The sequence below is a fragment of the Apiospora aurea genome (assembly GCF_038362705.1).
Source record: "Apiospora aurea strain CBS 24483 chromosome Unknown utg000004l_segment0_segment0, whole genome shotgun sequence".
Lineage (NCBI taxonomy): Eukaryota > Fungi > Ascomycota > Sordariomycetes > Amphisphaeriales > Apiosporaceae > Apiospora > Apiospora aurea.
Window position 1 is genome coordinate 1,293,344 of NW_027117391.1, and position 21,389 is coordinate 1,314,732.

Sequence of the window (21,389 nt, forward strand, 5' to 3'; positions counted from 1 at the left end):
GGGTGCTTTTCCATGTGGAATATGGCCCCCGTACATGATGAAATGCCGTGCTTCGATCCGGCTATCGTCTTTCTTTTTCGGTCGGCTCGAGAACGGGGGTCTAGAGCTGATTCACGACTAGACGCCAGTATCGGTAATTGACAAGCGTTTCCGTCTCCAAATCCCCATGCACGCTATCAGGGCCGCGATACAGACCCCTACCGCAATAATGTTGATCAGGTTAAAAGCGACTCCGTAGGCATTGATCACCATCTCCTTGTCGTGCGGGGCGAGTTTCGCTACGGGCCTGGGCGACACCAGGATCATGTCCAGGGTATCGTAGCTCAGCTTCTTCTCCAGCTTCAAGTAGATCTCCCCGAACACGACGGCTTGCGCAATCGCGATGCCCATCAGGCCGCCCAGGGTTCGGACTTGCGTGACGGCACCAATCGTTATACCTATATATGGGGGAGAGCGAGGAGCAACCAATGTCAGTAAAAGGGGGTTTCTTTCATGGAAGTGGAAAAAGGGAGGCGGATTGCGTGATCTCCGAGTGCATGACTGACCTGAATCGTCCCCACTAACTTCCAACTTCGAGATAACTATGAGACCTATTGAAACTTAGTGGCTGTCTTTTATACGTGAGCATAGCCGAGCGAAAACTTACTGCTTAAGGATAATCCGAAGCCGAAACCCAACAGTACCTGGTACCCGTACTGCGCGGACGACACGTCTCCTGACGTCGGAAGCGTCGCCATGAGACCCAGTCCAACGATTTGCAAGGCTAACGAGGAGGCCAAGATGTGCCAGCTGATATTGAATTTGCTGCCGACGACGGCACCTACACCCGCGCCGCCGGCCGCCAGCAACAAGAGAGGGAGCATGCGGAAGCCGGTCTCCAGGGGGACAGGCCGTTATGTATCTGGAATCGCTGAGGCAAGAACACAGTGGTGATGAGGAAAGGAAAGCCGACGAGGAACGCAGTGCTGCAATGTTGGTGAGTAGGGATGGCAAACAGGGAGGGGAGGGGGAGCAAACCCGGAATGGAGGCCGGGGTGCTGCCCCCTGATGAACAGGGAGCCCAAACGTACAGAAATAGGAAGCCTATCACTCGCGTACAGATCAGACGAATAGGGAAGAGAGGCAACATTCGGGTCCTTTTCTTCCTGGGATCCGACACAATCCACTCCCAGGTAACAAAGCCAACTAGACCCACACCACTGAGGGCAAGTGTAGCAATGATATCAGGACTGGCCCACCTTTGGCGGGCACCGCCCTTTTCGAGAGCGTAGATGAGGCTGATGACCCCGAGCAGCGAGAGAAACATGCCCGGCCAGTCGACGAAGGAAAGCGTCCGCCGACTGAGGGGCAAGGGTGTGCTGTTTGCTGGAAATATCCATCCGAGAACACAGAGGAGAATGATGCCGGTCGGGAGACTGCGTGTGGGGAAGTAGGGTCGGTTAGCTAGCGGGACTCGTCGAAACGCCCTTGGAAAAGGATCGCTGGGGTGTAAGTAGGTGCTTACTTGATGAAGAAGACCAAACGCCAGCTGAGGCTGGTGGTGAGGAAGCCGCCCAGGACGGGACCGAGCAAATTGGACAAGACAAAGGTCGGCCCGAATAAGCCAGTCGCAAGGCCGATATGTTTGGGAGGGGTCACCTCCAGCACGATGGACATGGCCAAACTGTACAGGCCAGCCCCTCCTATTCCCTGGAAGGCCCGGAGGATAATTCTGATGTTGTTCAAATGGGTCAGAAGCGAATGGCAGCAACAGAAGCTTTCGGGGATAGTACGGGGGGATGTACAGTTGGGTCATTGTCTGGGCGGCAGTGCAGGCCCCGGAGAATACTGTGAATATGGTGATGGCGGCGATGAGGGTCGGTTTTCTCCCGCAAAGGTCGCTGATGCGGGCGAAGATGATGAGGAAGGCTACGTTGTTGTAGCACCATAATGTTAATATCGGGTGCCGCCCTCCGGCAGACACCAAGTGCTTGGAGACTGTGACTGACCAGTGTACGTTATCAAATAGGCGGCGACAACCCAATTTGCATTCTGAAAGTCCATCAAAGCTTCAGCAATGGGGACAAGTGCCGTCGTCACGATGCTTGACTCTATGGTTGCCATGAATAGCCCGAGGAGGAGACTGTCGAGTGCACAGAGTCATCAGCAACCATCATCATCATCATCAGGAAATAAGTGTACGCGATCGTAGTGGCTTCAGCTGATCCGACTTACCAACTGTGAGTGACCCAAAGGCGCCATCCTGACAATTGATCAAGCTTCGCTACCTGAGGCTTATCCTCGTCCTCATTCGTGTCCTGTTGTTTCAGACCGTGAAGACTGACAGGATGTGAATTGGGCCCCTCTCCCGAGGTCCGAGGATGTTCCTGGGAATAATTGTGCAATTTGATGTTATCCATTTCTGCTGAATACAAGTGCCGCGTAGGTCACTCTAAAGAGATGTGGATAGCTCCAAGAGCCGAAGAGCTTAGTGAATTGTCGGGAAATGGTTTGCTGGCTCAATATAGCGAGTAATTGTGAAGTTTTGCTACGGGATATATTTCGCGGTCGGGTTTCTAGCCATGATTGGGAACCCCATGAGATCCTGCTCTTCCTCATTACCCCGCAAGCGTCTATAATGGCCATGTCTTCTATATCTCGATCTCGCTCATTGGGTGGAGGGAATTGCAAGATCGGATATCTGTCAATTGAGGGGAATAGAGGGAATCAAGAGCACACCATCCAAGGACAGTATGAACTCTAAAGGGTGCGTGTTACAAGCTCGATGTGCTTGGAAGATCAAGGGAAGCAATGTGATGAGTACCCGGACGGCCAAAGATTCACAGTGCGTTTTGGCACCCGCAATCAGATCGCTGTGCTTCTTGACGTTTGGTGATGGGAGCATGTATCCACGCCATAACCTTGGATCGCGATATGAGGTTTTAATGCAAAACCAACACGAAGGATGTGCTGGCGTCTCACAATATCTTCGAGCTCTGTCCAGTAGCTATCGGTGTCCCTGTCTGGACCACTCAATATGCCTGCCCGTAAGGGCCCTGCGTGGTGTTGGTCTGGATATACCCATGGTGTTCTAGCTTGTCCACACCATCCAGAAAAGCCTGGCACCACCTATTGAAACTGGCCAGATATGCCTTCGACCTGGCCAACCCAACCCCGTCCATGGTGCCCGGCGCGTCCCCCATGTTGGAAGATCGAAGCCCGCCCGTTATGAAGGCCTTGGTCTTGTGCAATGCGGACGGGCTCAATCGCGCCACGACGGTGGCCACGGATCCGAAGAACGACGTCTTGCGTTGCTTGGTGCTTTCCCAATCCCATATCACGCCAGGGTTCTCCCGGTTACCGCCCATCACGATAAGGACTGCGCAAATAAGCGCCCGTACCCGCCGTGATCAAAGCCGGCGGCGGCGGCATACTCTGTAACATGCGTGAAGCTCATAATGACGTGATCGAGGCCGCCATGGGATCGCCTCGCGCGTCACCGTATAGCTGCCGCAGGGTTCGCGGGCGGGCATCTGTACCACGCTCGGCGCGACCGTGTCCTTGCCGATGCGCGCGAAGAGATGGCCGTCCGGGTGCGCCTCCTCGGCGAGGACTGGGGAGCCGTTGGCGTTAGCGGCGGCCGCCGCGAGGGCGCGAAGGGCTTCGAAGCGGGGTTTCCCGCCATAAAGTGTATCGGCGAGCGTGATGGCGCTCTGTCTGAGCGAAACCATCACGCCGTACTTGATGGCGATGTTGCCGGTGGCGATGATGCCGAATTTGTTCTCGCCCACTGGCATCGGGCTGGCAACGCTGTAGCTGGAGAAGTGATGCATGCTGCGCAAATCCGGCTTAACCGAAAACACTTGGCGGGGTTGTTAGTCAATCCTTCCTCTGGGAAATGACAATATCCAGGCAGGGTTAAACGGCTTAGCCAGAAAGCACCCTTCCAGACGCTCTTTCCTACTGGCGTGCCCTTGCCACTTGCGTTGCCTGACATCCGTCACTGTCGGGTATGTATGCCAGTAGGCAGAGCTCGTCAGGCTTGTCGCCAAAGCCTCATTGGAGAGTACCAACTCGGGGCCAAATCTCACACCCAAGACCCAAGCACCCCACATCACCCGGTGGAATCCCTTCTCACATCGTAGACCGCGAGTTAGGAGGGCTGTCATCGTTGCGCCCAGGTCTGATTGCATCCAAGCGCGAGGCGCGAAGTAGATTGATCGTCGTGGTTTCCCCTTTCAATTGATAGCGTATATGCTCTTACATAATCCATGCGACATCTGTGCCTCCACGCTTGCCTTCGAAGGACTAAGAAGTCAACATCGACTAGCATGGCTTCCAGCATAAAATTCCTTAATCCATAACCCCCATGTCAGCAACCCCTTACTACCCCGTCCTCATCATCGGTGCAGGCATCTCCGGCCCCTGCCTCACCCAAGGCCTCAAGAAGCTGCGCATCCCCTTCAAAGTCTTCGAGCGGGATGCCGAGACAGCGGTGCGGGCGCAGGGGTACCGCGTGCGTCTCCACGACGGCGTCGAGGTCATCAAGAGCATGGCCCCGTCGTCCGTCTCGGCACTGTTCAGCGCCACCACCGCGACCCTCGAGCACGGCATGCGCAAGTGCAACGCCACCACTAGCGAAATCTGGGCAATGCCTGCGGCGGGAGCCCCGCGGGGCGCACTGCCACTCTTGTCCAGGCCGGGTGAAGGACCTGGCAGTCCGCAAGTGGCCGCGTCGGTGGACCGGCGAGTGCTCCGAGACGTGCTGATGACGGGGATTGGAGACGACGTCGTGTTTGGCAAGACGTACAGCCATTTCGAAATCCATGAGGATCGCGGCTGTGTCATGGCCTACTTCACGAACGGCTCGTCGGAGCGCGGGAAGCTGCTGGTCGGGGCCGATGGGAAGGGCTCGGCGGTGCGTAGACAACACGTGCCAGACCACGTCATACTCGACACCGGACACGGCGGGTTCTTCGGCAAGACGCCCCTGACGGCCGAGCTTCGGGATATCTTCGAGCGCAATACCGACCTCAAGGGACTCGTGCTGGTGTCGGATACACAGACTCTCGCGACGCCGCTCTATTTGCTGATGGAGGAAATGGTGTGGTCTCCCGCGTCGCGCAGGAACGCCACCACGGTGCAGCTGCCCCAGGATTACATCTACTGGGCCCTACTGTCGCAAAGAGCGAGCATGCCCTTTTCGGAGGAGGAACTAGCGGGCCGCGTACGATGGGGGGATGCCGCAGTCTAGGCGACTCTTGACTTGACGAAGAGCTGGACCGCCGAGCTGCGCAAAATCATGCCGGGCCAGGCGCCGCAGGAAACGTCGTACCACTCGGTCCACAAAGCGTCGCCCGTCATGGCGGCCTGGAAGCCGTCGCGCTACGTGACCCTCGTGGGCGACGCGGTACACGGCATGCCGCCGTTCGCTGCCTCGGGGGCCAACACGGCGGTGCGCGGCGTGCATTTGCTGCACCAGGCGATCGAGCGGCACGGCGTGGAGGGGCTGACCGAGGACATCATCGGACGGTTCGAGGCAGAACTGCGGGGACTGGCGGTGGAGAAGATCGAGCAGAGTTTCGAGGCAGGTCAGGTTACATTCAGATTGAAATCCCCGAAGGAGTACCGGCCCACGGGGACCAGGCCAAGCTATAGCTTCCTTCGACGTGGGCGTTTTTGTTCACTTGCGGCCTCAGCCTGGGGCTGTGCGACCTTTGTACACCATTGGAATTCGCTCTTCCACTCCTCATCGATGAATCAAGTCCGTTTCGTTCAACATCAGCTTGGTGAGACTTGTTAGTTCATTGCATTGCATGCCATAGCTCAATTGTGATGCGGGGTAGTAGCTGGAGGCGGGATCGATCATGGAGAGGATGCCGCTGAATGAGCAAATGCTGGGGTATCCTAGTCATTGTCGCCTCGGCTCCTCTTCAGCTCTCGGTTCGGCAACCTGCTAAAGGAGCACATAGTCGCCGCCACATGTATACCGATCAAACTGCTCAACAAATTTATTTCTTTTCCGCCTAATTAGTGTCTTGAACGGCATCGATCCCAGGTCATTCATGATGTCTGCTCCGAAAAGGGTTGTCCATTCGTCAGGCGGGCCGGGGGTCTGTCTGCACTTGCAGCAGCAGACTGGGAGGGATGTTAGCGTTTGTCTCGCTCTGTGAGGGCGGGCCACGGCATTCCGGTCGTGTGGTTGTGGGTGGTACTGGTTTGATCAGTCAATCAGTCCACCAAATACGATCCCGATGAACGCTACGGGTTGAGAGGGAACACGACCGGCTTTATCTACTTTGCCATGTCGAATTCTTTGAGTGCAACCAATTAAGTACCCGATTCGACGAAGATGGGTTTGTGAGATCTGGGAACTGGCTGGGCGTGACGAGTGGGTGCTGGGTGAGACGGCTCGGAACTCGGATAGCGCCCGCTTTTTTGAGAAACCAGAGGTCATGGCTGGGTTGCTGGGCCGCGGGCGTGCTGCAGGCGTGCTGCAGGCGGTCCACTACATAAAGTTGTCCAGAAGGTTGACGAACACAACCCAATCCTTAGCGGGCCTAGCCCGCAGCTGCCCAGGCCCTGAAGCTGCCAATACGAGACGCTGTGCGGGCATCTCTCAGACTCTCACCACTGCGACTCAGGTTCACGCTAAGACGGTAGCGCACGTCAGGGGTCACCACACCATTAATATATAAACGTCACACTATTCAAACCGCATAGCTCGGAGATAACTGGTCAAGCCGAGCGATAGAGGTACAGTAAAATAGAATGCAACTGTCGAAAACGCCCCCTAACTTTCGGGTGGGCCGCGTCAGCTTTCTCGATAACCCGGCGCCAGAGAGATTGAAGACTATCTTGGCGGCTAGCGATATACGACTTGGCACGGCTAACACGGCACGGGATGGTGCGACCGTCATTGCCAAGCCCCAGCACTCTGCTAGCTTCGGGGACCCAGAACGCAGTGGATTGATGAACGGCCTCTCGGCTTTACGTGCCGTGTCCGTTTGAGGGAGAGAGTGGAAAGAAGGAAAGAAACCATCATCATCGTTCGTTCACTCTCGCCGTCCACGCATAGTAAAGCAAACATTCCTTATTGTCGTTGCGTGTCATTCCGCATATTGCATTGTCGTCGTTTGGAAAGTGCCAAAGCAAAAGCCGCCATCTCTTCTTTTCTTCTTGTTTCCTGCATTGAATCCGGCTCTTGTCGTGGTTAGGCACCGCAGTTTCGACCGATGGCACCCGCCAGTAACACCGCGATCAGCTCCGTACCCGTCTAGCTCGCAGCTCGTCACATACACGCATGCACGCACACACTCAAACTTGGTGCACACGACACGTTTTTGAGTTCAACATCCGTCACTCCACCATCGTCATCTTGTCCCCCAGAAAATCTTCGTTGGGAATACCCCGTCCGTCCTTTCACCACCAGCCAACACCGCACCAATGGTCAGAATGGCCGGCCTCATCGAGAAGGTGCTCTCGTTGCCTCTGCTGAACATGATACTCGCTCGGCGCCGGTTCTTGATCATCTTCGGCTTGACCACGCTTCTGCTCAGTAAGTTCTGATCGATCTCCGGATAAGCCGGCCGGCTAGCCGGCTAACCGGCACATCGAGGGGTAAAACCCGGAACCTGATCCGATCAAGATTCACTGACACCTCGTCATCTAGTGTTGATGTTCTCAGGCGCCGGCAATGTCGACATGACACGCCTGTCCGTGAGCGGTGCCAACCCGGAGGGAGCCCCTGGCACCAGACCGAAGCCGAACCCTCCTCCTGTCAACCCGGATGTGCCGCCTGCTCCTGCCGAACAGCCGGCGGCCGCTGCCGCACCCCCGGAGGACGCCCCGAAGCCCAAGCCTGAGGAGCCGCAGCAGCAGCAGCAACAGCAACAGCAGCAGCCAGAGACACCGAGCCCGAAGCCCGCGGACCCACAGCCGGCAGCGCCCCCGAACACCCCGGAGCCCAACAGCAACAAGCCGGTTCCCGCCGCCTCCCCTCGCCCCTACATCTCGTACCAAGGCTACAAGCGTCCCGGGTACGACCTCCCGCTGACCCGCGCCATCCCCCTGCGCATCATGGCCATGGGCTCCCCGGCCGCGTTCGACCACACCGCCAGCGACGACGGCAACGCCGACAACGACAACGGCTTTCGCCTGCTCCTGCGCGAGCGCCTGACGGACCTCGGCCACAAGGTCAACTACGTCGGCGACGCGACGCGCGGCAACATGATGGACGCCGAGGTCGTGGCCGCGGCGCCCGACAAGCCGCCCACCGTCGCCGCCCTGCACGAGCTCGCGGCCAAAGTGGTCCCAGGCAACAAGCCGAACCTGTACATCGTCAGCGTGGGCGCCGAGGACGCGTACAGGCACATCGACGTCGCGCGCTTCTACGTGCGCCTCGACGCGCTGGTCCGCTACCTCCTCGACGCCTCGCACAAGTCCACCGTCGTCCTGACCACGCTCCCGCTCCCCCACGACGGCGGCGAGCAGAACGGCGTGCGCGAGGAGACGGTGCACGTCAACGAGCAGATCCGCCGGCTCGTGACCCTCTACCAGAAGGCCGGGCAGCCCGTCGTGCTGGCGGAGCTGCAGGGCCCGGACTCGACGCCGCCCAACAACAGCAACATCCCGAACGGGGGGCGACCCGAAGGCCAAGGCCGAGGCAGCGGCGGCCGCGGCGGCGCTGGCGGAGCTCAAGATCTTCGACGCCCTCATGGACGCGGACGCGCGGGGCTACCTGCAGGCGCCGGAGCCGGTCGAGGGCATCCCCGACGACGGCGACTGGAACGCGCGCACGACCAGCGAGGCTTTCCGGCAGTGGGAGGCCGACAAGGACAAGTACTACGCGCAGCAGAAGAAGATCGATGAGGACGAGATCAGCCGCATGGAGGCCGAGCTCAAGAAGGTGAATGGAGGAGGAGGAGGAGCGGCCCGAACTGCATCTTCACGATGATGACGATACGGCGATAATTTGGTTTTCTTTGTTTTTCGGTTTCAGGGAGAGTGTGGCGTGTGGCATTTACATTGGCGAAAAATGGGAGAAGAGAGGCGTGTGATTGCTTGGTTTTTGCATTTGCGTGGCGTGCAAAGGATGCATTAGAGATTCCGAGAAATAGATACCCACAGAGCAATACGATTGATTAAGTACGGAGGAGGGGCCGGGGGCTTGCGAGTGGCTTGAGGGAGAACCCTCTTGGCCCCCGTGCTTGGAGATGTACGATAGAGGCGTGGCGGGTCTTGGCAAAGAGCCGGTAGGTCAATGAAATGGACGCCATTGGCACATAAACCTTTATTTTGGCTTATCTAGGTGATACCGAAGCAAGCAGTCACCGGAGTAAGAAACGGCTCCGCTGAGGATGGTTGGGCAAGTGCTGGAGAAAGAAAATGTTTAGCAGGCGCGCAATCTGGTACCGGCAAGATGTGTCTTGGTGCATGTTCTTTCCCAACACGCCTGCGCGCCTTCCAGTTAATCTTGACCCCGGTTTCGGCCGAATGCTTACTCGTTTGAAATAGATGAGCACAAGAGAGACGGCGATAGAGAAGTAGCTATCGATGAAAGGAATGGCTGCTCCACGATGAATCGGCGACGGGAGACATCCAATAGCATCCGCATGTGACTGGAATAAGAGAAAGGGGGTGTTTGGCGGTTGGGGGCGACACTGCCAATAATCGCTGGCAGGTGCAGGTCGACTCGAAACTTTGCCAAATGACAAACGATGGGAAAGAACTCCGCATCTATCTAACTGAATCTGATGGACCACAAATTTACCCAAGAATCAAGGGCCAGTATCTATCATTCCAACGACACAGGCTTGAGATTGCTTTGCTGTTTGGATATCTACCAGCGCTTCGCTAAGTTGCACCTACATACGCCATTTACAGTTGACCGCTAATTACAATGTAATGTGCGAAAGCATTACAGAAGGAGAGAGGACCGATCGAAAAGTCCTAGGTTCTACGACTTCACCCCCGAGAGGCACTCCTTGACCACCTCGTACAGCTTGCCGGACCTGATCGACTCGTACACCTTGGTGACATACATCCCCACGCTGGGCGCCATGGACTCATCTCCGGCCACGAGGTCCTCCACGCCCGCCAGCACATGCGCCTCGTCTAGGAACGGGACCTGCAGCTCCTTGCGGACGAACTCGTACATCCGCTTCGACGCGCTCCCGAGCAGCATGGTCGTGTCACCAGTAGAATGAACCGCATCACCACCCCGCGTCTTCAACAGCTCCATCGCCCTTAGGTCCAGCGCCTGGCACAGCGCCACGAGATGCGCCGCCGCCATCTGCGCCAGCACGTCGGCCGCCGTGAGCGTGTACCGCGCACTAACGAGCGCCATGCTGTTGAGCCCCTGGTTGCCCATCTCGGCCGTCATGACGTGGGTCCCCACCGGGTTAGCGAGGAAGCCGAGCTCGCTGGCCAGGGCCGCGACCATGATGTCGACGCCCTTGAAAAGGAACGAGCGCGCGGGCCCGTCGCGCGGCGCGCACAGGTTCGGCGGCAAGCTCCTCGACGTCGCCGGGTTGATGAGCTCGGTGCACTGCGCGAAGAGCATGCGGCCGAGCGCCTGCAGGTCCAGCCGGAGCTTCTCGACGGCCGAGGTGACGGCGCGGGCCTGGAAGTTGCCGCCGTGGTGGACGCGGCCGCCGGGCGCGGCGGCGTCGATGAGCGGGTTGTCCGTCACGCTGTTGAGCTCGACGGTGATCTGCGCGAAGGCGAGCTGGACGTTCTCGAGCACGGGGCCGATCCACTGCGACGCGGTGCGGATCGAGTAGCGGTCTTGGGCGAGCGTGCCGGCGTTGGGGGTGAGGTGGGACGTCGCCAGCTTTGAGCCGGACAGGAAGGAGTAGATGTTGCGCGAGCTGTCGACCTGGCCGGGGTGGGGGGCGCACTTTGGCGATGAAGGGGTGGAAGGAGTCGATGCTCCCGGTCAGCGCTTCCGTGCTCATCGCTGTGAGCACCTGGCTTAGCGCGGCGAGGTTCATGGACTCGTGCAGGGCGAGAGCGGCCACCCCGGCAGAGACGGCGGTCCCGTTCACGATGGCAAGGCCCTCTTTCGGTGCAATGGTGATGGGTGATATAGATGCGTTGGCCAAGGCCACGTCGGCGCGGGTCGGTCTTCGCTCTTCGAATTCGCTCGCGTCTATCCTTAGGCGGGATCCCGAGAAGGCCATAGCGGACAGCTTGCCTTGCATCACGGCTCCGACATAGCTGAGTGGACTCAGGTCCCCGGACGCCGAAATGGAGCCCCGCAGCGGGATACAGGGCACGACATCCTTGTTCAATAGGTCCACCAGGCAATCGGCTAAGGTCACGCGGATACCGGACGCACCCCCGGCTAAGGAGTTGAGTCGGACCAGCATGGCGGCCCTGGCCCATGTCTCCGGCATGCACGTTGCGGCCATCGTATTATCGAGCGGTAAGGTGATGGGCGGTGCTCGTCGGCCGCGCGGTGCTGGCTCCTTATTTGACCTATGGGGGGCTTCGCTAGTTGCTTCATGTTTAGCTACGGGCACCACAGGCTCATCAATCCACGACGCTGTCTCCGCGTCGAGGAAAAGGGGCTCTCCTCCAGACAATGTGTGGCGACGGTTGATCAGTTTCGCGTCGCTGATGGTTTCTTTCGGTGAGCCGTCTTCAACGAACTTGCTAGCCGTATTTAGTGCGTCATCTTGGTGGGATACTATGTCAGTTCCGATGGGGGAGCAAATATCGCTCTCTGTGTCGCTAGTGTCGTTGCCGGTGCCGTGGCTGGCCCCGATGCTGAGTAGGCTGCTGGTGTCACTGCTTGTGTCGTTGTGGATATCGTCGATTGGCAGAGGGGCTTCGCTGTCTCCAGGACGAACAACACCATCTCCCATCGATAAGACGCCACACATCTGCATGCTGAACAAGGTCTGTTGAAGTCCCAGTGTATCTGCAGACCTCGCATCGGCGCTGCCGCCGAATCCTGTGTTGACGCCATAGATGACACGTCCTTGTCTCAGCTTGTCGACGACGATGTCGCTGCAGCGCGCGATCGCCTTGACCGCCTCTGGGCTCAGCTCGACCTGAGCAAGATGCCGCGACACCGCGACCACGTCAGCCACAGAGAGGTCGTGACTGCTAACGGGAATGGCATCGGCATCGTTCGCGAGTCGACGCCAATGTTCGAGATACAGCTCGGTAAACGTAGTGGAAAACATCTTGGCGTTGGCGATGTTTATGGGGATGCTTCAGAGTGGGCAAGATCTTTGACTCGTTCTCGCCCTTGAAGGAATGGGCGTAAGTATTCACGGAACTCGCCTTTATAGATACCCCCTGACGGAATGGCTGGTCGGAGCTGGATCCTGCTCGAAAGTCCAACCGGGAAATTGGAAGTGTGGTGATAAAGCGACTGAGACAGGGTTTCATCCTACCCCGAACCTTTTTCCCTCCCCGCGTCCAATATCCCTTTTGACAATCGGCTGAGTTGCGGTCCTACATGGAGGCGGGAGATAATAAGCGTTGGGTTTGTCAAATCACTTCTCACCAGGATCCAAATTGCCAGCAACCCCGTTCGAGCCAAGCAAGCTCGCATTTTGGACCCGAGTGCCTGGATAGGGATCCCAGATCGCCGCCCTGTCTTGCCCATGACGCCGCGGGTTTCGATGTACTTCTCGGTTATTAAGACGACCCTGTCATTTACGTAGGGAGATACAGACTATTTGAGTCTATATATCGACGCAAGGGATGCCATATGGCGGCTCCGAGGGAGCGAGTCTTGGCAGGAGTTGTGCTACATCTACTGTGTCCACCGGAGTCATCCGTCTATGGCACTGACTCTAAACCAGCTGTCAAGACCCCTGCATGGGCTGACAATAGTCTTTCTACAGGAAACCTTCGAAGTGCCCGACGTTACCAGCTGCAACGATTTCATCTGAAGTCAAAGTGCCAAGCAGTGCACGCACCTCACTAGCAGTTTCCAGGTAACAGTATGCTCGACACAGAAGCGACAGAAACCTGTGACATAGCGTCCTTGGCATGGCTATACTGACTAGCTTCATCCGGGCCTGGCGCTGCTGCAAGGGACAAACGTTTTCGAGCTTTGGCAGATCTCCCCCTGACATACTAGTAGTTCTCTAGTCTTTCCCTATGCGGCGATGGAAACTTCAAGCTGACAACATCACAGAGCCAACGGCAGCCAGAAATAATCTATCTACGGGGCCCAGCCACGGGATCGACAAGAATAGCATCAACTTCGCCCCTTTCTTATTCCCCGAACCCTCGTATGCTGGCCAGCTCGCTTCGAGCAACGGATTCTTTGATCGCGAACAAGGGCAGGGTCTGCGATACGCGATACGGAGGTTGACCTGTCGAACAAGACGCCTTGCTTCTGATATGAGCCGATTGCGGCAAGAAGACAGCTGCTTTTCGAATCGACCAACATGAGTTGGACTGAGACATTTCGATCGACATTGCACGAAACTGACAGCGTAGAGATCTTTGTGATGCACATCCGAGATCTATTGTTTGTGGAGTATATCGGGACAGTCTTGCCTGTTTGCACTCGAAGAAGAGAGCGACAGTGGCGAATACTTCGAGATTGTACATATTCCCTTCCAACCTGGGATTCATGGCACAGAATACAGGCTCCTTGCAGTGGTGTACGTAGGTCTGCATGCATGGATGAACAGCTTCGCCCTGGCGGTCCAGCGGTGCGGGAGGGATAGTCAACGTCTTTCTCAGAGATGACCAGGGTCGGTGATATATTATCAAATAGGACATGGGGGAGGGGTTCGTTCTGTTTTTAGGACCGTCTTGCTTATCTATACGTCACAGAAGTTTGCCTACTATCCCAACATCGGCGATGTGAACGCCTGGTTCAAAAGTGGACAACCTCATCCCTTGGAAGAGACCAGGGCTGGTCGAAATTGGTGGCGATACGTTGGGGTTTCATACATACTCCATCACCAAGTGTAAGTCGGCAGTCTCTTAAACGAGATATTTCGCGAGTTGTTGGCCAACAAACTTGATCGGGACTGACTCCCATGGGCTTGCTTCACGCCAGTGAGCGACGATTTCTATTCATGAGCGGTGGATGGTGTACTGATCGGATTTATGGGACCAAACTCGGTTAGTCTATCAGAGAGGTGATGTCTCCCCTTAATGCAGAGTAGTCATCAAGTGGCTGCTCTCTTGCTCAGGGGCAAACCTTTTCGAAATGGGCTATTACTTCGGCGGAGTCGGCCGGATATCCGTATTACCATATCCCCCCGCTCTTTCGTCGGCAGTCGGCCGCGGTGTGAACCTCGGCAACTCCTCTTTTCCGGCATCAGGGGACAGACTAGATATGCTTGGCTTTTCCATTTGGGAAAGGTAGTTCTATCATGCAGCCTACAAGGGTTCCTATAGGGTTTCCCCGCTTGTCTTCTACATATCTAGCATATCGTGTGAGCGGACGAGTGAAGTCATTAGCTCTCCTGCATTGGGCCTATTCTGGTGTAGCGATGCGCTGGTCCACTTTCGGTCGGCATGGGGCCACACCCCATCCCGCCGGGAGCTGGTACACCTCTAAATGGTTATCCCCGTGAGGATTTAGTATTCATATTTGTACAGTGTCTCATCAGTCATCCTCCATTATGGTAACCTCCGAGGTCACCGAGGCGGAGTCGCTCTTCCGAAAAGGGGTGCTGGGCAACCCGCTGATCGAGAAGAATCTACCAGCCGGCGCTGTCAAGGCCTCAAATACCATCCGGTTCGAGGGCAGCGATGAGCCGAGCCTGCCCATCAACTGGCGGTTCGCCGAGAGTATCGCCGCCCTCAAGGCCAACGAAGCCACGGTCATCAACATCCTCCTCCAGAGGAAGTATGGGCTGGAGAAGCCCGCAGGGGTCGTGATCAACACGTATGTACCAGATACACCCTCCGAAGACGAACTTTTTGTATATATACAGAACTAAAACCAAAGCCCCATGATATAGTGACCATGCTCAGCTGTTCATCATGTCAGCGCTTCTGTGGACTCTGGATCCCAGCGGCGATAAACTCACTCCTTCTTCCTTTGCAGCGCCGAGCACACAGAAGCTTGTGGCAGAGTACTTCCCGGACTGGGATAAGCATCAGGCGAGCACCCCTTACCGTGGATCGGTTACCAACATCTACAAGACAAAGGATGATCGTTATTTCCATCTGCATGGTACGTAAATGACCTATCGTGTTGACTTACTCCTGTATCGGTTGCTAACATATAAACGTAGGATCTATGAATCCGGGAAGCAGTAAGTGAAATATCGCTTCGGTAGTGCGGTATATCTTCTCAAAGCCGCCCTGAGCCGGCCAAATCTGCAAAAGAGTCATGCTAACAATAGTGATATAGTGTTGGAAGCCTTGGGTCTACCCCAGAACCAAGACAACACCAAAACGGAAGACGCCTGGCCCATCTTCCAAGCCAGCATATCCAAATACACCGCCGCCGAGATCGAAACCCTATCCCTCGCCCACCGCCAAGCAGGGACCATCTGCTGGACCACCGAGGAGTACAAGTCCAGCGAGCACGGCAAGGCGAACGCCGACATCGGTCTCTTCGAGCTCGAGCACCACCCCAACCCGAACCAGCAGCCCCCCCGGCTGGTGGCCCGACCCTCCTACTTCCCAACAACACCATCCTAAAGAACATAGTATCCCCTCCTCCTCGATTTCCTCCCCCACCACCCACCGCCCCCTGGCCGGCCTCAAAGCCGTAGACCTCACCCGCGTCATCGCCGACCCCGCCGTCTCGCGCGGCCTCGCCGAGATGGGCGCCAGCGTCATGCGCGTCACGGCGCCGCACCTGACCGACATGTCGGTGCTGCACCCGGACCTGAACCACGGGAAGTGGAACGCAAGCCTGGACCTGCGCACCGAGAGCGGCCGGCGCGCGCTGAAGGACTTGGTCCTGAACGCCGATGCGGTTTTGGAGGGGTACCGCCCGGGGGTGCTGGACAAGTACGGGTTCGGCGAGCAGGACGTGCTGGACATGTGTCGGGAGCGCGGGCGCGGGATCGTGTGCTGTGGGGAGAACTGCTACGGCTGGCAGGGGCCGTGGATGGGGAGGTCGGGGTGGCAGCAGATCAGTGACGCGGTGAGTTGCTTCTACTACTGTTACTCCAGGTCGGATTGGTACTGACCGGTGTCATACCAGTGCTGCGGCGTCTCGTACGAGTTTGGCCGCGCGATGGGCAACGATGAGCCGGTGACACCCGTCTTCCCGAACTCGGATTACTGGTAACGATGGTTCCGCACATTATTCTGCAAGCATACTGACATGACGACGGAAGCACCGGCGTTTCTGGTGTTATCGGAATCATCACAGCCCTGCTAAGACGCGCCGAAGAAGGCGGCTCCTACACCGTCAAAGTGAGTATCCGAATCCCTACCTGACCAACGAACTTTGGCGACCAAAGTCCTTCTACGAACCCTTTCTAATCAATCACACCACCAAAGATCGCCTTGAACTACTCCCAATGGCTCGTCACCACCTGCGGCACCTACCCGCCCGCCGTCTGGTCCGACCTCTGGCAGCGCCACGGCTCGCCCGTGTTCCGGCACCACCACCCGATGCAGTACCTCCTGCCGCGCACGCTCGCCCTCGTCTTCCAGCACAGCGGTCACAAGCTGCTCCTGCCCGAGTTCTTCACCCAATACCGCGTCGAGTCGATCGGCAAGGACATGCGCCTCGTGGCGCCGGTCCTGCGCTATCCCAACGGTGAAGTGAAGCCGGGATTCCACATCGGGACCCGGACAAACGGCGTGAATCAGCCGGTGTGGCCGGAGGATTTGGGCGTGGAGGTGGTCGTTGGGAAGAGTGGAAACGCGAAGACGAGCCTCTGAGATATGAAAGCCCTTCAGATTAGGTGATTGCGGAGTGCCACTTGAAGCTGCCCAAACACATGAACACGCCTAGAAGGTCTTACTCTAATAGGGGCGACGGCAGCGTACAAGTCAGACAAGGGATTCACCTGTAAATATAATGACATGTGTAAAATCTGAAGTCTATTGTGCTCCCCGCTTCGCCTTACAACACCAACGATGTAACATGACACGCGTGCAGGCATTATTGCTGCTGTTCGACGTGATACACCTGGAACTGAAAAGCAAAAATGCAATGAAGTAAGCTCCATCCCCAAATCGCTGTGCCATGCCTTCTCCGGGAGCAAAAATCAACAAAAGGGCCAAGAATCAAGTGTACTTGGATGTGCCAGACCTACTACTACCCCTTTCCTTAGAACGCCATACAATAGACACGAAGAGAAAAATGTCAGCTGACAATGGTGTGATGCCTGGGTCAAGTACCAACTAATGAAATCAGACCCCCCTTCCGGCTCGGTCATTTGCCCAGTCTCCTGGTCTCCTCAAGGCACATAGATCCTCGAGAAGCTGACGACGTCCCGCCGGCAACAGACGCACTTGTCAAAGTTGTTCATAGCTAACGAGACACGGCATTCGTCGCACAGGCTGAGACAGCGGCAAGGCCAGACGATGACGGTGCGAGGCGCGCTGTGGCAGACGACGCACTGGGGTCCGTTGTCACCCAACCCCGCCCACGAGCCTGTGTTCTCAGTGCCTTGGTCAAGCTGCGGCTGCTGACTTGCTTCGTGAGAAGACGATCGCTGAGAGCGCCGCGAGATGATAAGCTGCTCGAGAAGCTCGGCCTCCTCATCGGGCGTCAACTTCTGGTTCGTCCGCCGAGCCCCGGAAGAAGACGTCAGTAAGCGAGTGCGTGCCGACGCTTGCTGGCGGGCATACTGCGAACGCGTCATGATCCGGTCGCTGCTCAGGTGCGCAGCAAGTGTATGTGCTTCTTGCCGATCCTCGGGCGATTGCGGATGTAGGAGCCGGGCTAATTGGTGTACTGGAAGGGGCTGGTCGAACGGTGTCGACTCGCGAGAAGCGAAAGGTGACGTCTGCGTCGGGGTGCGCTGACCATCATCCAGGTTGTCATCGTCATCCGCCCAAGGGTCCCGGTCTTCACCAGAGTCCACCTCACTTCCAGCAACACTGTAGATCATGCTGGTCGTATCCCAGTTGTCGGCATCCTCTGCTGGTTCCCAGTCGCCGCTCGTATCCGCCGAGCCCCAGAGTTCGCCAAACGTCCATGAGGCGTATAGATGCTTATCTATATCTCTCTCCGGAATGTTGGCCGTCTCTGGCGCCATCTTCAGTCGCTGACGGACCGCTGCTTCAATATCGACTCGCTCGTCATTACGAAGAGCCGAACTTCCGCTGCGACCGCTAGTACGGGCATATGTCCTCACATCTCCAGACTGTCTCTCGTCCTTCTTTCCTGTGCTGGGAAGGCGAGTTAACCAGACCAATATACCAGGCTGAGTTGTGATGCCAATTCGGGCCAGCGTTTTGAGTGCAATCAATGCCATCCAACGCAACACCAGCCGCCAAATATTCATCAGAAACTCCAATGCCAACAGCCACCGAGAACTCCGCTCGGCTGCACCGACTCCATCCCTCGCCCGCTTGTCTCCTACTTTGGACTTTGGCAATTTCTGCGCTGCTCTTTCTCTCGCATATCCACTCGATGCACCAATCTCGTTGTCTTTGATGGGGACAAGACTGATCGCGCCTCCCAAGTCATAGGGGGTATCGCCCATATTTGGACCAGTCCATTGCATCCGGAACTTTTCCAGTTCCCTGAACCTTTGCTCCTCTAGCCAGGTATGCTGTTTCAAGGTGACTCCTCGGTCTTCGTTCAAATAGACTGCTTCGCTAGCCATTGTGATAATACTAAAACCAGTTCGGAGGAGAGCAGTATAGAAGTCCATCTCCCAAGATATGCGGATGTCGGAAAACGAGATGTTGGCTTGCATGTTATGGTGGGCATTTACCAGCCGCTGACGGAAAGACAATCGCTCTGCGGCTTCAGTCCCAGGTGGCGGTGCGAGTGCCGAAAGAGTAAGGGCCAGCGCGTATATGACGGAGCACATCATTATGCCTGCGAATACCAGCACGTGAGGGATGAAGCCAATGATACAGACCGTAGGAAACCTGAAGAGGCCCATGCTGGCGGGGTCATCAAAGGAGAAGCGGTAGACCTCTATCACGATACTTGCCATGAAGCCAAGCGCCCTGCATAACGGTATTAGCTTAAATCTGGTAACCGGTCGAGCGGATGGGGCAGTAAGAGGTATTGACGTAACATGAAGTGACTGATGGCCAAAAGCTATGATTCGGATAGACAACAGGCAGGGAAAACTTACCAGAACCCAGTACTAATGAGCCGGAACTTGCTCTGGAGGTTGAAGACGCCCAATAGATGGCTTGTAACATGACCCATGGAGGACAAGAAAGCCACAAAGAGCACCTCAGGGGCAGTATTGACTCGTCTCATGATCATTGACCTGGAGATCGCAAGGTTCGGGCCAGAACTTTGCTGGAAAGTGACGTTTGACGAAGCCGTGCCCCCGAAGAGGCCCCAACCTAGCTGGTTGCTGATGGCAGCATCAGCCTCTGCAAATGCCAACGAATGCTCAAAGAGAGTCATGCCCGTCTCAACAGCCACTGCTCTCCCTTGTACGGCGCACGAGATCGTTTCCACGAAGTGGCTAAGGCAGAGCGTGCCGAAGAGAGGCCATAGCAGTGGCAAAGACCCTTGCAATTCCGCCGGGTAGACGGATTCCGTCTTGGGAACCATGTTCACAGCCCGACAGGAGTCGATGTCAGCCGCACCGAGCAGCAGTGTGGAGCTGACGGTGTGAAGGTATCCTCCGGGGTATGCAAACATGAGGTCGGAACTCTTCGTACTGTTACCCCAACGCATTTCGGCAAAGTCGGGGGAGGTCTGGCATTGTATCGACTGTAGGGTGTCTTTCGCTTGGTAGAGGAACAGGGCGATCGGTATGAATCGGAGCAGCAGCCGTATCGGCCAGTGTAGGCGCAATCGGCGTCGGGAGGCTGCGAAGATGTGCGTTCGGTTGAGGACGATGGCCATGGCAACGCAGCAGAGCGCCCACTTGCTCGTCATGTAGCTGATGATGCTGCCCAGGCCCTTGGTGCTCTCGGCGCTGAAGCGCGAGGCAAAAGCCGCGGGATCCTGATGCATTTCCTCGTCCATGACGGCCCCGGCGGCGGATGCAGCGGCGGCGACGGCCTCGTGTAACGTGGACGACGCCACGGTCTGGATGGTCTCGGTGGCACCGTGGAAGTAATTGGCGGCTACTGTCGCATCGGGGTACATTTGCTGGCCAAAAGTCGCGTGGCCGCCGTCGACTCCGGGGCCGGCGTCATGGAAGGGGATGATGGAGCCAAGCTTAGTGAGCATGCGAGGTCCCGCTAGCAGCAGGTCTTCGAAGGACGGGGCATAACGTGTAATGTTGAGGTGCTGTGCGGTCCAGAGCGAGAAGTTGGACCACATCCAGGCGCTCGAATTGTCAAAGGCTGTCGGCGATGGCACAGCAGCGCCTGGGCTGGCCATGCTGCTGTGCTGGCTCAGCAATGTTCCGGTGTCTGACATGTGCCGAGGTGGCCGGTGGAGGAAAGTAGGGATCACGCGTTTGGAATGCTGGAATGCTATGCAGGTCGCGACGGGTATGGGACATGCATTGTCCCCCAAACGCTAGGTAGGCCGTGGTGGAGGGCGGACTTTGCTGGTCCTGATTGCCCAGTATCACGGCGTATGGTGCCTGATGGATGGCATTTACTTGGTCAACAGGAATGGAAGAATTACTGGACGTTGCTCTGGCAAGTCCAAGTCAAGTCAGGTAGGCTGTAGGCTGTAGGCTGCAGGTTAGCATGTCATGGCTCAGGAGGGAGCTGATGGTGGGCTGATTACGCCGATACAGGTACATTAGCCTTCGCCGGCCCGAGCTCCGTTCAACTCTCCAGCGGCCCCCAAACCCCCAGAACCAAGCAAAACCGGGGTAAGGTGATAAATATGTATCAATCACCGCAGCAGCAGCAGCAGCAGCAGCTCACAGGAATGCTTCGCTTCCTCGTATTTTACCGTTACTGCTTACCTATTCTATCCCTTCACGGAGTTTAATCCGGATACGAACTGCTCCGAACCGGCTGTCGAGACATGATTGGATGACGTATTTATGAATAAGCCCTGCAGGTGACCAAGACATGTTATTTATATGGGCTTACTACATGTAGAGACTGACATGCTTGGACTTATGTATTCTATATCAAGCAGCATAACAGGGACAAGGTGGGAATTGATATGCATTAAAGCATCTCTCGCTTCCATAGCTACGCTGTGAGATTGGGCTATATGGAAGGAGGAAAATACAGTCTGCTTAAGATCGGGTGGTATGCCAGGTATCCCAACTTGCACACCAGCGCAAGTTTAGCTCGACCAGGTCTACATTCCATATTCGAGGGCATGTGGTATTGCAACATCCAGTCTTTTCTTCGACTGTTTCCCTCGATGGTGACAGGAAAGAGCCACC

The 21,389-nt window shown here is 56.7% G+C and overlaps 8 protein-coding genes across 8 annotated transcripts; 4 read left to right on the forward strand and 4 right to left on the reverse strand.

Moving 5' to 3' along the window:
- Window positions 1–117: 117 nt before the first annotated feature.
- PG986_005216 (drug resistance transporter EmrB/QacA subfamily) lies at window positions 118–2,399 on the reverse strand (the record flags this gene model as incomplete). Its single annotated transcript, XM_066841438.1, has 8 exons — window positions 118–437; window positions 647–875; window positions 926–1,044; window positions 1,099–1,415; window positions 1,505–1,711; window positions 1,785–1,908; window positions 1,989–2,122; window positions 2,215–2,399. The coding sequence occupies 8 exons, from the start codon at window positions 2,397–2,399 to the stop codon at window positions 118–120; spliced, it is 1,635 nt and encodes a 544-aa protein (XP_066701300.1).
- A 990-nt stretch (window positions 2,400–3,389) lies between these two features.
- Window positions 3,390–3,812, reverse strand: PG986_005217 (NADH:flavin oxidoreductase/NADH oxidase-like protein; the record flags this gene model as incomplete). The annotated part of the gene is made up of 1 exon (XM_066841439.1): window positions 3,390–3,812. The coding sequence occupies one exon, from the start codon at window positions 3,810–3,812 to the stop codon at window positions 3,390–3,392; it is 423 nt and encodes a 140-aa protein (XP_066701301.1).
- A 536-nt stretch (window positions 3,813–4,348) lies between these two features.
- PG986_005218 (FAD/NAD(P)-binding domain-containing protein) lies at window positions 4,349–5,233 on the forward strand (the record flags this gene model as incomplete). The annotated part of the gene is made up of 1 exon (XM_066841440.1): window positions 4,349–5,233. The coding sequence occupies one exon, from the start codon at window positions 4,349–4,351 to the stop codon at window positions 5,231–5,233; it is 885 nt and encodes a 294-aa protein (XP_066701302.1).
- Window positions 5,234–5,281: 48 nt separating this feature from the next.
- On the forward strand, window positions 5,282–5,772 carry PG986_005219 (FAD/NAD(P)-binding domain-containing protein; the record flags this gene model as incomplete). Its single annotated transcript, XM_066841441.1, has 2 exons — window positions 5,282–5,570; window positions 5,765–5,772. The coding sequence occupies 2 exons, from the start codon at window positions 5,282–5,284 to the stop codon at window positions 5,770–5,772; spliced, it is 297 nt and encodes a 98-aa protein (XP_066701303.1).
- Window positions 5,773–7,434: 1,662 nt separating this feature from the next.
- Window positions 7,435–8,935, forward strand: PG986_005220 (SGNH hydrolase-type esterase domain-containing protein; the record flags this gene model as incomplete). The annotated part of the gene is made up of 3 exons (XM_066841442.1): window positions 7,435–7,537; window positions 7,652–8,556; window positions 8,633–8,935. 3 exons carry the CDS (start codon window positions 7,435–7,437, stop codon window positions 8,933–8,935), a joined length of 1,311 nt encoding a protein of 436 aa, XP_066701304.1.
- A 1,002-nt stretch (window positions 8,936–9,937) lies between these two features.
- On the reverse strand, window positions 9,938–12,173 carry PG986_005221 (L-Aspartase-like protein; the record flags this gene model as incomplete). Its single annotated transcript, XM_066841443.1, has 2 exons — window positions 9,938–10,858; window positions 10,881–12,173. 2 exons carry the CDS (start codon window positions 12,171–12,173, stop codon window positions 9,938–9,940), a joined length of 2,214 nt encoding a protein of 737 aa, XP_066701305.1.
- Window positions 12,174–14,588: 2,415 nt separating this feature from the next.
- PG986_005222 (CoA-transferase family III domain-containing protein) lies at window positions 14,589–16,818 on the forward strand (the record flags this gene model as incomplete). Its single annotated transcript, XM_066841444.1, has 7 exons — window positions 14,589–14,854; window positions 14,931–15,145; window positions 15,233–15,526; window positions 15,621–16,069; window positions 16,130–16,212; window positions 16,266–16,344; window positions 16,432–16,818. The coding sequence occupies 7 exons, from the start codon at window positions 14,589–14,591 to the stop codon at window positions 16,816–16,818; spliced, it is 1,773 nt and encodes a 590-aa protein (XP_066701306.1).
- A 521-nt stretch (window positions 16,819–17,339) lies between these two features.
- PG986_005223 (uncharacterized protein) lies at window positions 17,340–20,413 on the reverse strand (the record flags this gene model as incomplete). Its single annotated transcript, XM_066841445.1, has 2 exons — window positions 17,340–19,068; window positions 19,200–20,413. 2 exons carry the CDS (start codon window positions 20,411–20,413, stop codon window positions 17,340–17,342), a joined length of 2,943 nt encoding a protein of 980 aa, XP_066701307.1.
- Between the last annotated feature and the right edge of the window lie 976 nt (window positions 20,414–21,389).